The following is a 16032-nucleotide window of genomic DNA, read 5'->3' as shown; positions in this document are numbered from 1 at the left end:
TCTGAATTTTTTTCTTAAAATTATGCAATAAAACTTTTTTCTTTCAATTACTTATTGAATGCCTATTCTAGGCCTTACACACAGCCAGTACCAGGTTAAACAGTAGAAATGCTTTTGATAACTTGGTTCAGCAAAACTGTTTTGTACCAATATAAGTTTTAAACATGCTTGTGAAGTTGGTTCCTAAGAAAAGTGCTCAAAAACTCCCTTAATGTAACATCATTACCTCACCAAGAACCCTCCCCTCAGGTAGAGGTGCTCTGTCATTCTGTCCTATCTTTTCTGAAGATGGGACCGCTCCTTTCCTTCATCCACCTGTACACTCTTATCTCCCTTAACACATACACTAATCCTATCTGAAATGGTTTAAAACCAGTTGACCTGGAAAAGGTGTTAACTGATTGGAATATCATTTACACTCTAGTAAGTATTTTTGAGGTAACAATTTTATATCTCGCGTAAAAGGAGCAAAAGAACTATTTATCAGAGGGGCAGAACTGAAATTGCCTTTGACACTACATAAAAACTTGACAAAACAGAGTATGGGAAGTCAGTGACTCCCCTGACCACCACCCCTCCCCTTTATGAAGGTGCAAATATGACTAATTCATGTAACAAGAATTTTTCTCCAATAAATAGACAAATTTCAGCTGGGAGTACCACTCCTTAAAAATATTAAATAAATGAAAACTCGGCCTTAGTCCTCTTAAAAATGCATGCCTTTACAATTTTTTATAAAAAGCAAAAGCAAATTTTGAGGTAACTATGGAAGCTATTATTGACTTAAAGAGCAGAAATGAACACTTTATATATTGTTACTATCAATTATTTTTAGAAACAAATATAATTAAGATAAAGGATTAACAACTGAATAAAGTAAAAGGATTTTTTAAAAGATACAGGAGTTCCTGCTGTGGTGCCAATGGGATTGGTGGTGTCTCTGTAGTGCCAGGACACTGGTTTGATCCCTGGCCTGGCACAGTGGGTTAAGGATCTGGCATTCCTGCAGCTGTGGCATAAATGCAACTGTGGCTTGGATCTGATTCCTGGCCTGGGAATCCCTTATGTCACAGAGTGGCCAAAAAAGAAAAAAAGATAAAATCAACTTTTATAAGCATGCTAAATGTCAATTATGCAGCCAATCGACTGTTTTTAATGGATTAAATGAGATACTGGTTTTCAGTAAATAACTTACTCTGAAATATGAGAAGAGCACATGAATAACATATGAAAAAGGTAGAATGATTAAATATTGATGTTAACAATTAAAGTTTGTAAATTAAAAATTTTTTTGGGGGGGGTCCTTTTTAGGGCTGCACCAGCAGCGTATCAAGTTCCTAGGCTAGGGGTCTAATAGGAGCTGTAGCTGCTAGTGTATGCCACAGCCACAGCAATGCCAGATCTGAGCTGCGTCTGCAACCTACACCACAGCTCAGGGCGACAGTGTATCCTTAACCCTCTGAGCAGTGCCAGGGATTGAACCCGTGTTCTCATGGATACTAGTCGGGTTTGTTTCTGCTGAGCCACGAAAGGAACTCAAAATATTCTTAACCTTTATAAAGTGCCATTTAATAGTCAAATGAGTCTACAAAATTTCCCATAAGTCACAAATAGCACACAAATGACTTTTTGTATCCTCTTAGTCTCTTCCAAATATTTAATATTGTAAAGAAAAATACAACCAAAGTAGGTAAGAGAAAAATGCATGTACTATTTTTATTCATTTCAGTTTTAATATATTCCAAAAAAGGTGAATGTGTATGCACTGCCATGATGAATAATCGCATTTCGTTAAACAGTAATGCATTGGTTTAGAACAGCTGCCAGAACAATACTAGCTTTGGAAAGTTCTTTTTAAGTTAAAAAAGGAAAAAAAAAAGGAAGGAGAGAAAAGTGCTCCTTCAAATTTAAGCTGAATCTTCAGTCTAGAAACCAAAAAAAAAAAAAAAAAAAACCCACAAAAACAAAAACCAAACAAAAAAACCCAATATTTTAAGAAAATTTCTGAAACATTTTGATGTTTCACTAGCAATGACTAAAATGTCCCCTTAGATTTTTTTGGCAGGTGACAAAATTTCTCACTGTACATAATAAACTAATTTTTTTTTTTTTGCAGTAGGCAAATAGAATTTTGCCACATAAGTTTTCTAATGTTAATTTCTAATTTCATTACAAGCCCCTTCAAAGAAAAGGTATTAATAATTAATTTATAAGGATAACTTTTATTTTTCCTTTTTTAGGTCCATACCTGTGGCATATGGAAGTTCCCAGGCTAGGGGTCCAATTGGAGCTGCAGCTGTCCGCCTGCCTACACCACAGCCACAGCAATGCAGGATTCTTAACCCATTGAGTGAGGCCAGGAATCAAACCAGCAGCATCGTCACAAACGCTATGTCAGATTCTTAACTCCCCAAGCCACAACGGGAACCCCAGGATAACTTTTAATTAATAAATAATGCACTTTATTCTGATGAACTATTCTGTGGAAAGAGATATAGCTAGATAGTAAAGACAACACTATTAAGTGAAATTCAGATTTAACAAAGTAATAGGATATCTTAAGGAAGTGATTTAAAACTGCATCTCTGCTTTTTCAGTTATTTTGAATTATCTAACTTAATTGAAGAGACTATTTTTTTTAATCCCCAAATGTGCTGAAATACTTAGAACGGCATTCTTAAATAGTGATAACTATTCTAACCTTATTTGAACATCAGTAAGCAGTACAAAGTTTAAAAGACGGCATAAAAATGAAGGACTCACTGAGAAATCATCTCCATTTCCTAGTTTAGTGATGGAGAGTAAAGTATTGCACTTTATTATTCAACACAAAATAATGTAGCCAACAGTAACATCCAGGTACACAATTTAATATTTATTATATGCATTTTATATACATTATTTTTCAACAGCTGTACGTTCGCTATGTGGTACAATCTTAAAAATTTGCTGATTCATAGTTTGTAAAACAAAAACCTTACAAAACTCATCAAAACTCGCAAACTGATCAGAAAAGTTTTTTGGAAGACTAGAAAAAATACTTTATTGTCTTAATCATGCATTACACAAACAAAATCTTTAGTTACACCATAAAATTAAGCACATCTGAAAAAATAAAACAGGGATAACTAGTCCAAACACAGCAGATTTCTGTATCCTGATTCAACTATTTTGTATCCTATTTGTAATGCAAATAAAATTTTACTCCAAATATTTTAAAACAAGATAGTTTTGTTTGGAATCATGGTAAAACAAGATATGTATCTGGGGAGGGGGGAATCACCTTGGTTTGTAACTTAAACTATAAAATACTCCATTTTTAGTCTATTTTAGACTATTCAAAGAGTTCCAAAATAGATATACAGGTTCCTTTAGCACATTAATAAAAGGATATAAAGACCAACAAAAAGTGAAATAAATAATAGGCTATTAGCAAGATGGATAATCCTTGATAAATAAACTTGTAAATACAGTAAGATGTACAAAATATCACATAGTGATAGGATGCCGAGATTAGTTTTTTTTTTCTTTTTTAAGAGTTCATTTGGAGTACTAAACCCCACCGTTTCATTTTAATACACTTAATAGTCCTTGGTTTATGAAGACAATTATGTGATGATGAAGGTGATTTAGCATCTTTATGGAAGGACTTAGCTGAGCTGTATTAGGCAAAAGAAAGAAAAAGTGTGGTTACACGGCAGCGGGTCAGTGAGATCTCTGTGTTTTAGGGTTGTATAATGCAGAAAAACCTCAATACAATCTTGAGCACTGTTGTGACAGGCTAAATATATAAAAAGACTTATAAAAACTAGAATTTTATCCAAACATTTTGTGCAACTAATGCTAAAATATTTTAAGTTAAATTTTCTTTTTTTCTTTTTGTAAAGCAAAATAAGTTTAAAAGGGAATCTGTGGCATTCAACTGATAAACAGAAGATCACTAAGAGATGAAAAAAAAGCTACTCTTGGAGCTCACTTCCCCCCAACAAGAGCACCACATTCCTAACCCTAAGGCAGCACACAGAGTCCAAAATAAAAGTCTTTTTGTAAGGTCAGACTCCACATTGGCTTAAAGATACCTAAAAGACAGACACTCTCAGTTCATATCCAGTACAGGCCACAAATAATGGAGTCCTTTTTTTGTCCCACGAAATACAGTAATTACAATTAAATTAATGAGCCTGACATTAAGATGTGATTTCCACCAATTTATGCCTGCCCCAAATAGCCTTCACCAGGCAGATCACATGTAGTGTCATTTATCAGTAAGTTTTAATGGCAGTGATGTAGACCCTCTGTGTCCAAGCAAATCTGTTGTTGTGATGCCAGTTTTTGTTGATTCACACAAATACTTTGGCAAGGGCATCAGCCCCTGCACTAGCAATATATGCTTTTGATGGATGGAAAGCAACATCATAAATTGATTCATCTAATTTCTTCCTATGTGCTGTTATTTCTTGCACACATGTCTTGCTGTCCAGATTCCACAATCTAATAGAACAGTCATGGCCTGTAAAAGAATAAATAATATTACTAAGTAAAAATTCTATTACATATAAATTTGTGGAGAGTACAGAAGTTCAGACTTACTTCCAGACATCAAATAGATTCCATTAGGATCTACTGCTAGACTTGTAACAGCATCCAAATGAGCTACCATAGAATGGATCATTTTACCTAAATAAAATATAGCAAAGATTAAGTTTTCAAATAGTTTCTAACTTGAGAAATCAGAAACCATAATACAACATAAACATAAAAATAATCACCACAGTAAATATTTTTTATTGTGGTAAAACATGCATAATGGGAGCTCCCGTCACAACTCAGTGGTAACGAACCCAACTAGTATCCATGAAAATGTGAGTTCAATCCCTGGCCTCCCTCAGTGGGTTAAGGATCTGGCACTGCCGTGAGCTGCAGTGTAGGTTGCAGATGATGCTCGAATCTGGCTTTACTGTGGCTGTGGTGTAAGCCTTCAGCTGTAGCTCCAATTTGACCCCTACCCTGGAACTTCCATATACTGTAGGTGTGGCCCTAAAAAGACAGACAGACAGAAATAAAATAAAATACATGTAACAGATTTCACCAAACATTTTAAGAGGGTATGATTCAGGCTTTTAGAACATTCAATGATGTGTAACCATCAACCATGATCTAGTCCAAAACACTTTCATCTTGGCAAATGGATACCCTATACCCGTTAAAAGTCATACCCCATTTCGTCCCTTCCCCAAGTCCCTGGTAACCACTAATCTGCTTTCTCTATGGATTTTCTATTCGGAATGATTCTTTCAAATGAAATCATATAATAATGTGGCTTTTGCATCTGCCTTCTGTCACTTAGTATATTATTTTCAAGGTTCATCCACTATAATATTCTTAAAAGAATTTTAACTCTAATGCAGAACTTTTCCAGTTGCTCCTAAAGACATCTATGTGACATAAATCTTGACAGTATCTGATAGTAGAAAACATTATAACTACAAGGTTGCATCAAAAGCCAAAGATCATGTAAAAGGGAATTAAGATGAAAACAGAATCTTTCTCATTAAGAGATGTAAAGATAACTTTATATACAGGGTTAATGATAAATAAATGACCAAAGAACATACTCCTATCTAAAGATTAGAGTATCATCAAATTCATTTATTTTTTAAAATGTCGGCAGTTTTTATACATTAGAAACAAGAAAGGGCAGAGGGGTAGGAGTATATCAGAGAATTAGTCTGGATTTTTCCACACAGTAACAAAAACTCCATTCTGGAAAATGTAATTTAATGAATACCTATCGTCACTGAAGATTTGTCAAGCAAACAGATTCAATGAGTTAAAAAAAACAAAAAAATGAGTTGAAATTAAAAAACTAGTTGTGAATATAAAGTTGTGCTGCACAAATACTTTGGGGCAAAGGCATCAGCCTCTGCACTAGAACGTGATGCTTTTGATGGGTGGAAAGCAAAATCATAAACTGATTCATCCAAGTAGGGAATAAAATAGCAAATACTGATAACTTTAAAATTTTGCTGCCTTTCTATTCAGCAATAATTCTTTATTACCCAACTGCCCAGGCTGCCCTTTCTCCAGAATTCTAGTTATAGTCATTTGTCATGCTGATTGTCCCCTGATGATTTTCCACACTGGGACATGAAATAGACCTCCTTTTGTTATTTGCCATGGGGCTGTGATCCGAATACAAAACCACAACATAATCAAATGAAAAAGTTACTGTGAAAAACAGGAGTTCCCGTTGTGGCGCAGTGGTTAACGAATCCGACTAGGAACCATGAGGTTGCGGGTTCGGTCCCTGCCCTTGCTCAGTGGGTTAACCATCTGGCGTTGCCGTGAGCTGTGGTGTAGGTTGCAGATGAGGCTCGGATCCCATGTTGCTGTGGCTCTGGCGTAGGCTGGCGGCTACAGCTCCTATTCAACCCCTAGCCTGGGAACCTCCATATGCCGCGGGAGCAGCCCAAGAAATAGCAAAAAGACAAAAAAAAGAAAGAAAAACAGTCATGTCACTTTCTGGCAATACTAAACACTTATCAATTAAGAACAAAATTAAAGTCTTTCATTGTTTCAAATCACATTTGTGTGTTTCTCATCAATAATAAGATTAACAATAATTTGGGAGCTCCCGTTGTGGCTCAGCAGTTACTGAACCTGACTAGCATCCATGAAGACACAGGTTTGATCCCTGGCCTTGCTCAGTGGGTTTAGGATCTGGCGTTGCCATGAGCTGTGGTGTAGGCTGCAGACACGGCTCGGATTCAGAGTTGCTGTGGCTGTGGTATAGGCCGGCAGCTATATCTCGGATTGGACCCCTAGCCTGGGAACCTCCATGTGTCGCAGATGCAGCCCTAAAAAAAGACAATAAGACTCCAAAAAACACACAAAAAAATTTTAATGACTTTTTTCTGCTATCCTGAGAAACAGGAAAATGAACATACTACATGTCCAACATAATTTATGTTGAGAGGAATCCATTCCTCTCAATATTCTTATTTAAACAACAACAAAAAAAAAACAAAACAAAAAAAGAGTATGAAATGGCTAGCCCCAGCAGAACAAATTAATTACCAAGAATCATTAGTGTCCCTTAAAATGTCAAATCTGGAGTTCCTGTTGTGGCTCTGAGGTAATGAATCCGACTAGTATCCATGAGGATGCAGATTCAATCCCTGGCCCCACTCAGTGGGTTAAGGATCTGGCATTGCCATGAACTTCAGTGTAGGTCGCAGATGTTGCTAGGATCTGGCATTGCTGTGGCTGTGGTGTAAGTTGGCAGCTGCAGCTCCAATTCAACCCCTAGCAGGGGAACTTCAATATGCTGTGGAAGACACACCCACCCACCCACACACACACAGAGTCGAATCTATGATGGTGACTCATCTAATTCACAGATCTTGTTCTGACTTCTCTCCTGAAAATGATCCTCTATCTCCTATATTTAACATGTCTTAAACCAAAAAATTCTTTCATCCAAATAGCAATCTACAAATTTCTGTAAGGGTGCTATAATTTTCCAAGTTTAACTCCAGCTCTCCTGCCTGTGCATTAAACCAACTCTCACTATAAGTCAATTCAGAGTCAACCCTCTTCTACACAGTCACAAAGTCACTTCAAACTGTGAGTGATCCTTCAGATAGGACCATTTATAGACAAGTGCAATGCTGAACCAGGCTGGATGCTGGTGACCACTAGTGACTGCAGAAGTCACAAAGCTTCTGACCCCTCCCAGGAAGTAGGACCCCCTCCTTCACCAGCCTATACATGCAGCTTCTCACATTTAACCAAATTTGCCTTTGTCCCATGGCTTTGCTACCAACCCTCTTCTCCCAACAAGATTAATTTGTTTTTTCTTTAACTGAACAAACAGGACACATGCAGTCACTGGTTCTTCCTTCCCTGGCACTTTTAGCCCTTTGACTTGAATAATCAATATTGTGGGCTTCTATGCAATGGAGAAGAAACAGACTGATGTAAAAAAATAACTATAAAATGAAGACAATAGTGTTCTATCTACATTACAGAGCTATTAGATGAACAAACATGTAAACATATGTAAATCAAACAGAACAATGTCTCATAGAAAGCAATATACCACTAGTCTTTAAGATTAAAGAGGCCACGACATATTGTTTTGTTCACCAAGCATCAGGAATTGTGCCAAGGATATGGCAGATACTCATAAGATTTGCTGAATGAATGAGTCCATAACCAATTCAGGATCTTCTTACTCCAACTCCTCCGCATTCCTCACTTGTACTACACCTTCCCAGATTTGCCCACTAAGTTTCTTGGGCACAGCATCTGTGCCTCTACAAAATTTTAAAAAATCCTGAGCCTTGAAGATCTCTCTGAAACAAATAGCGGACATTGAAACTTAAATTCTCTAAAGTATCTGTGACTTGAATAATCTTTTTTTTTTTTTTTTTTTGTCTTTTGTCTTTTTGTTGTTGTTGTTGCTATTTCTTGGGCCGATCCCGAGGCATATGGAGGTTCCCAGGCTAGGGGTCGAATCGGAGCTGTAGCCACCGGCCTACACCAGAGCCACAGCAACGGGATCCGAGCCGCGTCTGCGACCTACACCACAGCTCACGGCAACGCCGGATCGTTAACCCACTGAGCAAGGGCAGGGACCGAACCCGCAACCTCATGGTTCCTAGTCGGGTTCGTTAACCACTGCGCCACGACGGGAACTCCTGAATAATCTTTTTGCTTTTAATACAACTACTAAAATTCCTGAACCTCCCCTTACAAATGTAAATTTTTTTCTTTCTTTCTTTTTTTGTCTTTTTGTCCTTTTAGGGCTGCACCCAGGACATATGGAAGTTTACAGGCTAGGGGTCTAATCAGAGCTGTAGACGCCGGCCTACACCAGAGCCACAGCAACGCGGGATCCGAGCCACGTCTGCAACCTACACCACAGCTCACGGCAACACCGGATCCTTAACCCACTGAGCGAGGCCAGGGATTGAACCTGCACCATCATGGTTCTTAGTCAGATTCGTTAACCACTGAGCCATGATGGGAACTCCTAAATTTTTAATAATTAAGAAAAAAGAACCTTTTTAGAAATACAGTAATTATCTCTCTGCTCTTGCAGCAGAGGAAGATTATTAGGCTTCATTAAAATGTTCAAAGAATTGATTTGATAAGGTGTTAAATTGATAACATTCACATGAATATAAATCTTTTTTTTCCTGTGCAATATATAGATCTGTGAATATCCATTTTCTTCTCAATCTGTTTCAGTGTGTTCAAAGGAAACTGTCCTTCAGTGTTATCTGAACAAAAGGTATTTATGTAAGACTCTAAAGACTAAAAATTATGACCACGTCCTATATAACCTTCAAAGAGAAATCTGTAGTTCTCATTTGCTGTCTTGCTTGATAATTCGTTGCCCTGCGATAATGTTGTAATTAAGATTTAAGTTTCTTATTTGGAAGTCCTTTGATACCCCCACTCATCATTTCAGTTTCTCAAAGAAGCCTCTCTAGCTGTCTTTCCTGAAAGAGAACAAATAATATTTTACGTAGGAGTTCCCATTGTGGTGCAGGGAAAATGAATCTGACTAGGAACCATGAGGTTGCAGATTCGATCTCTGGCCTCGATCAGTGGGTTAATTAAGGATACAGCGTCGCTATGAGCTGTGGTGTAGGTTGCAGAAATGGCTTGAATCTGGGGTTGCTGTGGCTCAGATTCCACCCCTAGCCTGGGAACCTCCATATGCTGTGGGTGTGGTCCTAAAAAGCAAAAAAAAAAAAAAAAAATTTTACATAGTATTCTAGATAATGACAGATGATACAGGTCCTTAAACAAGTCTATGGCCAAGTTAAAATTTGATTTGACATCTACACATGGTATGTTTCCTTACAATAAAAAAGAGAGGAAAGGTGACAACAAACAATTTCCACTATATCATCATTTCTTCCACTGAGAAATAATTTTAAGAACATATTTGAAATTCCAAATACCAGAAAGAGATCTTTTCTACTATACTAAGTTACAAAAGAATATGAAGAAAAATTTTTCAAGTGAAAGGGTTTCTATTTAACTAACTGTCATGACATGAAGAAATCATAATAGGTAGGCATGGTCTTATATATACCTAAGGATAATAACATACATTATAAGTGCACTACATTAAGTAAAGCAAAAATCTGAGTTGAAACAGTTTAATTTGGCAATATATTTTTTCCATTTTTGGCCGCCACCGTGGCATATGGAAGTTCCTGGGCCAGGACTGAATCTGAGCTGTATCTGCAACCTATGACACAGCTTCAGAACACCAGATCCTTAAGCCCCTGTACCATGCTGGGGATCAAACTGGCAACACTTCAGAGATAAACCGGGTCACTAATGTACTGCGCCACCCCTAAGTTAGGAACTCCTAACTTGATAATTTTGAAGCTAAGAAGTTAATCTTATACAGAAAATAAGATAATGTACTTACCCGTTTTATTGTCAAAAAATTTGATGTGTCTATCTTCATGAGCAGTTATTGTAACAGGAAGTGTGGGATGACTTACTACTCTGTTAATGTGATTATTGGATTGTAAACCTGAAAGACAGAGGATAATGTACAAAAATTCAAATCTTCAATATAATGCGGAATCTAAAAAACAAAACAAAATAAAAACAGATTCATAAACACAGAAAACAACCAGATGATTGCTGGAGGGGAGGGAGTATCAGGGGAAGAGGTGAAGGGGACTAAAAGGTACAAACCTCCAACTAGAAATAAGCCATGGGGATGGACTATACAGCATAAGGAATATGGCCAATAATACTTCCATAAATTTGTATGAGGACAGATGGTTAGTAGACTTACTGTGGTGATCATTTCATAATGCATGCAAATGTCAAATCGTTATGTAGGACACCTGACCTAATACTGTCCATCAACTACATTATCAATTAAAAATACAAAACAAAAAATTTCAATTAGAAGTTAAATCATGGCATTTTTAGTCTTACCAAAAAATAAGAATCACTAAATATTAGAGCTTTTATATATAAAACAAGATAACTAAGAAGTAAAACTAGGGCTCTCAAGAGACACAATTTCTTTTCTTTTTTTTAGGGCCACACCCACAGCATATGGAGGTTCCCAAGTTAAGGGTCAGATGGGAGCTACAGCTGCAGGTCCACGCCACAGCCACAGCAATGGCGTATCCGAGCTGTGTCTGCGACCTACACCACAGCTTACCACAACACCAGATCCTTAACCCACTGAGTGAGGCCAGGGATCAAACCTACATCCTCATAGTTACTAGTCAGATCTGTTCCTGCTGAGCCACATGGGAATTTCTGAGAGACGCAATTTCTTAAAAACTGTTTAAGCTGTGGTGTCCTACAATATTAATAGCATTAGGCTCAATTCAGAAATAAATTAGCATTTTATTTTATTTTTAATTAATTAATTAATTAATTAATTAATTTTGTCTTTTTTTTGTCTTTTGTTGTTGTTGTTGTTGTTGCTGCTATCTCTTGGGCCGCTTCCGCGGCATATGGAGGTTCCCAGGCTAGGGGTTGAATCGGAGCTGTAGCCACCGGCCTACGCCAGAGGCACAGCAACTCGGGATCAAGCCGCGTCTGCAACCTACACCACAGCTCACGGCAACGCCAGATGGTTAACCCACTGAGCAAGGGTAGGGACCAAACCCGCGACCTCATGGTTCCTAGTCGGATTCGTTAACCACTGCGCCACGACGGGAACTCCCTAAATTAGCATTTTAATGCAGATTGTCAATAGACGTGGTTTATAATTTTTAAAAGACCCCAAAATTATTGCTTTTAATAAAAGCCCATAAAAAATTAGAGGCATTTAATGAAGGAAAAAAATTCATAAGTGATAATTAGATGTTTGTTAAGAACAACCTGCATTCTACCCACTCTGACAAAAAAAAAAGCGAAGTTAGAATTAATGTTCTGAGGCACAAGACCTTTTCTTTACTACCAAGTTCTTAATTTTTATTAAATTAGTGATAAGGTGAGTTCCTGTCGTGGCTCAGTGGAAACAAATCCAACTAGGAACCCTAAGGTTGTGGGTTTGATACCTGGCCTCACTCAGTGGGTTAAGGATCTGATGTTGCTGTGAGCTGTGGTGTAGGTCATAGACCTGGCTCGGATCCTGAGTTGCTGTCCAGCAGCTATAGCTCTGATTCAACCCCTAGCCTGGGAACCTCCATATGCCATGGGTGCGGTCCTAAAAAGCAAAAAAAAAAAAAAAATTTAGTGGCAAGGGAGGAAAAGACATAAAAACAAATGGGAAAATATCACTGACATTATCATGATTAGACTGAGTAAATCAATCACTCTGTAGCCGTTAAAACATTAAAATATATAAATATCTATAGAAGAGGAAGAAAGAGATTAGGGTTGAAAAGACACTTCTTTGGGTATAACTTGTTTGGAGATTTGACCACAGAACCATTTAAAGGTTTTACATAAATATAAAATGACTTTCAAAAATGCAATCATGAAAAATGAGAAGTAAAATTAAACAAACGAACTTAAGTTCCTGGGCCAGGGATTGAATCTGAGCTACACCTATGATTTACGCAGCTGTGGCAATGCAGGATCCTTTAACCCACTGTGCAGAGCTGGAGATCAAACCCATACCTCCACAGCAAGCTAAGCTGCTGCAGCCACAACAGGAACTCTGATTATGATGATCTGGCTGAGAATCAAGTTTTAGCACTGTTGGAATACCTGCTGTGGGTCAGCAGTTAACAAGCCCAACTCGTATCCATGAGGATATGGGTTAGATCCCTGGACTCATGGGTTAAAGGATCCAGTGTTGCTGTGAGCTGTGGTGTAGGTCACGGGCACAGCTTGGATTCTGCATTGCTGTGGTGAAGGCTGGCAGGCTGGCAGCTGCAGCACTGATTCAACCCCAAGCCTGGGAACTTCTATATACTGCACATTCGGCCCTTAAAAAAAAAAAAAAAAGGGCAAGAAAAAAAGTTGGAACATTGTCAAAATGAGCTAGATATAGTATCAATGAGATGAATCTGAATTAGAATTGCAAGTATCTATCTAATTTATCAGTCTTTTTCTTTACTAAAAATGCATTTCTAGCTCTTTCCACTGAGAAAGCCCAAATCAATGACCAACTCAAGAGCCATGAAAGCCATGAGGACCAACTCAATAGCTTAGCACCTGTTTTGTAGTTTCTAAATGCCATTTTCCAATAAGAGAAACCATGGCTCCTTAGAGAAATGGCTAATTTCAGCTCTGTGGTGCAAAATGAACAAGATGAACCTCGAGCACCTTATCATTTCAAAAAATAAGAAAATCATCAATGACTAACAGGGTCATGTCAAAAGGAGGACCCAGTAGCCAAGTGAGTAATCTCCTACCGGCCAAAGATGAAAACAGTCTGAGCAGCAATAAAGATAATACCTACAACAGACTGAAACACATCAAACACATTTATATCCAAGAAAGGTCATAATGATAACAAAAATAAACAATACCGGAAAGATTCACTGGTCACCTTTGGAGGATACTAGGGAACCACTTCATCATCTTAAAAACCAGTAAATAAAGGAGGGGAAATCAATCTTTTTTTTTTTTTTGTCTTTTTGCCATTTCTAAGGCCGCTTCCGCGGCACATGGGGGTTCACAGGCTAGGAGTCTAATTGGAGCTGTAGCCGCTGGCCTACACCAGAGCCACAGCAACGCGGGATCCGAGCCACATCTGCAACCTACACCACAGCTCACGGCAACGCTGGATCCTTAACCCACTGAGCAAGGCCAGGGATTGAACCCGCAACCTCATGGTTCCTAGTCGGATTCGTTAACCACTGAGCCACGACAGGAACTCCAAGGGAAATTAATCATTTATTTTGCCTTTCCTTTATGATTGCTAACTCCAGGGTAACTAAATTACTGATGAGGGGTTGTTCATTTTTATAGAAGCATTCTAGCTAATACATGAAGAATAATAGAACTAGAAAATAATTTTTCAATAGTTAATGACCCAGGCAATGACTGGAAATACATGAAAAAGATAAACCAGACAATATTCACTTATGATAAAAGTTCACAAATTACTACAAAATAGTCTTGCCAAAAACATTTCAGACTTTAAAGCCTCTAGATCTACAACCAATTTACAGGAAATAAAATGAACAGGAACACAGTGAATGATACCACAAGGATTCAACTGGCAAAATCTAAACTATGGGAAACTCTACAGGACAAATTATTCAATTTCTTCCATCAAAAATACAAGAGAAATGAGATGGAAGAGGAATGTACAGACAAAGAGAGATCTGAGAGACCTATCAATCAATCACAATGCATGGGCTTTGTTTGGATCTCTATGTAAATCCCAATGTAAAGTACATACCACAAACACTGGCCATTTACACATAAGTACTAGAGCTGGATGATGAGTGCATTAGGCTCGTTATACTGTTTACTTTCACAAGTACTTTACATTAAAAACTTAAAAATTTTCACTTACTTTTATCTTTACACTGTGCTACTCATTTCTCTGTCCCCACATACTCACTCAAGCTTCCAAGTATAATTTGACAGAATACAAATAATGTAAATAAGCACACATTGAAAATAATTTTTTTCCATCCAAAATTCAAATAGTCAAATATAAAAATTAAAAGATTATCTTCTATGTGTAATAACCTTTTTAAATGTTTCAATCTTACCAGTAAACTTACCAGACTCTATCTGTGATGAAAGCATCACCAACGACTGTGATGTTTCTAAATCATAAATTACTGTACTACCAGTGTTGAATGAGGTCACCATATGAGCTGGATCACAGCCTATAAAGTCAACTGATGTAGGTATTCCATGTTCTGAAAGCAGCCCAAAGAGAAACAGTGTAAACACAGTAACTGAAAAATCTCTACTTTCTATTAAGAAAAGGGAATTAAAATATTTTTGAAATAATGTTAATAATGAAAAAGCAATTGTGTTAGGAATGGTGAGATATAATAATAGTTAACTTTCTCTCAATTATTAAAAATTTTTATAATATTCTACTTAACATTATAAGAAAAATATAACTAGAGGACTCAAAGTAAGAGTAGATATGCATAAGAGTTACTGTTCTCCTATGCATTTTCTTCTTCTAAGAGAGAAAAAAAATTCTAATTGAGTCTTTGGGCCCACCCGCCAATTAAATTTCTTAATGTAAAAGGATAAATTAGCATTCACCATATCACTATGTTTGGTGAATGAGACCTGTAAGCTTTATCAAGCAGCTAATAAAAGTCAAACTTTTGGATCTGAAAAAGAAGCTTTGGACTCTAAAATCCATTCATGCAATACACTATACTAACGTGACCCAAGCAGCAATTTCTTTTATTTTTTTAATTTTTAATTTTTTGCTTTTTAGGGTCGTTCTCAAGGCATATAGAGGTTCCCAGGCTAGGGGTCGAATTGGAACTACAGCTGCCAGCCTGCACCACAGCCACAGCAACGCCAAACCCGAGCCACGTCTGCGACCTATACCACAGCTCACAGCAATATCAGATCCTTAACCCACTGCGCAAGGCCAGGGATTGAGCCCGCAACCTCATGGTTCCTAGTTGGATTCACCTCTGCTGCACTACGATGGGAATTCCAGCAATTTCCCTCTTTTAACATACTAAATTCAACTGTCCAAATGCAATGCACAACTACATGAAATCTTGAGTAAGAATTAATTATGTGAATGAAGCCAAGAAACAAATATCTAACCAAATTTTTACCTCAAAAGCTTAGATAACTGAAAAATTAGTAAATCACTAAACTATCTAGAGACCCAAGAAAATCAAGCATAAATGTTATAAAAAATGTTTTAAAAAGAAAAAATAAAAATAAAAGACATGAAAAAAAAAGATATGATTTTTTAAAAAACTGCTTGGAAAATAAGATCAAAGAAATAATATAAGCATGTTATGTAAATAAATGTCACAACAAGGTTAATTAAAGCCTTCTTTGACAGGAAAAGATTTGAAATTGTGTGTGTAACTCAGTTTGCACCTCCCAGTTATGGGTGCTAGACATATC

At 37.2% G+C, this 16032-nt stretch overlaps 1 protein-coding gene across 4 annotated transcripts in view; it reads right to left on the bottom strand.

The window, feature by feature from the left end:
• Positions 1 to 2854: 2854 nt before the first annotated feature.
• Positions 2855 to 16032, bottom strand: part of STRN3 (striatin 3) — a 106404-nt gene continuing 93226 nt past the window's right edge. For all 4 annotated transcript variants that reach the window (XM_021099885.2, XM_021099888.2, XM_021099887.2 and 1 more), the window contains 4 exons: positions 14694 to 14834; positions 10457 to 10564; positions 4591 to 4677; positions 2855 to 4510 (listed from right to left, as the gene is read on the bottom strand). In XM_021099885.2, the coding sequence (XP_020955544.1) occupies positions 4341 to 4510; positions 4591 to 4677; positions 10457 to 10564; positions 14694 to 14834 (506 nt within the window). In that variant the 3' untranslated portion in view covers positions 2855 to 4340. The remainder of the gene's footprint in view (positions 4511 to 4590; positions 4678 to 10456; positions 10565 to 14693; positions 14835 to 16032) is intronic.

The sequence above is a fragment of the Sus scrofa genome, chromosome 7, assembly GCF_054392235.1.
Source record: "Sus scrofa isolate SSC_HxYL_T2T_F1_AM1 chromosome 7, Sscrofa_HxYL_maternal_Yorkshire_Landrace_v2.0, whole genome shotgun sequence".
In the NCBI taxonomy this organism is placed as follows: domain Eukaryota; kingdom Metazoa; phylum Chordata; class Mammalia; order Artiodactyla; family Suidae; genus Sus; species Sus scrofa.
The sequence above is the reverse complement of the archived record's forward strand: the minus strand, read 5'-3'. Positions and strand labels throughout refer to the sequence as shown.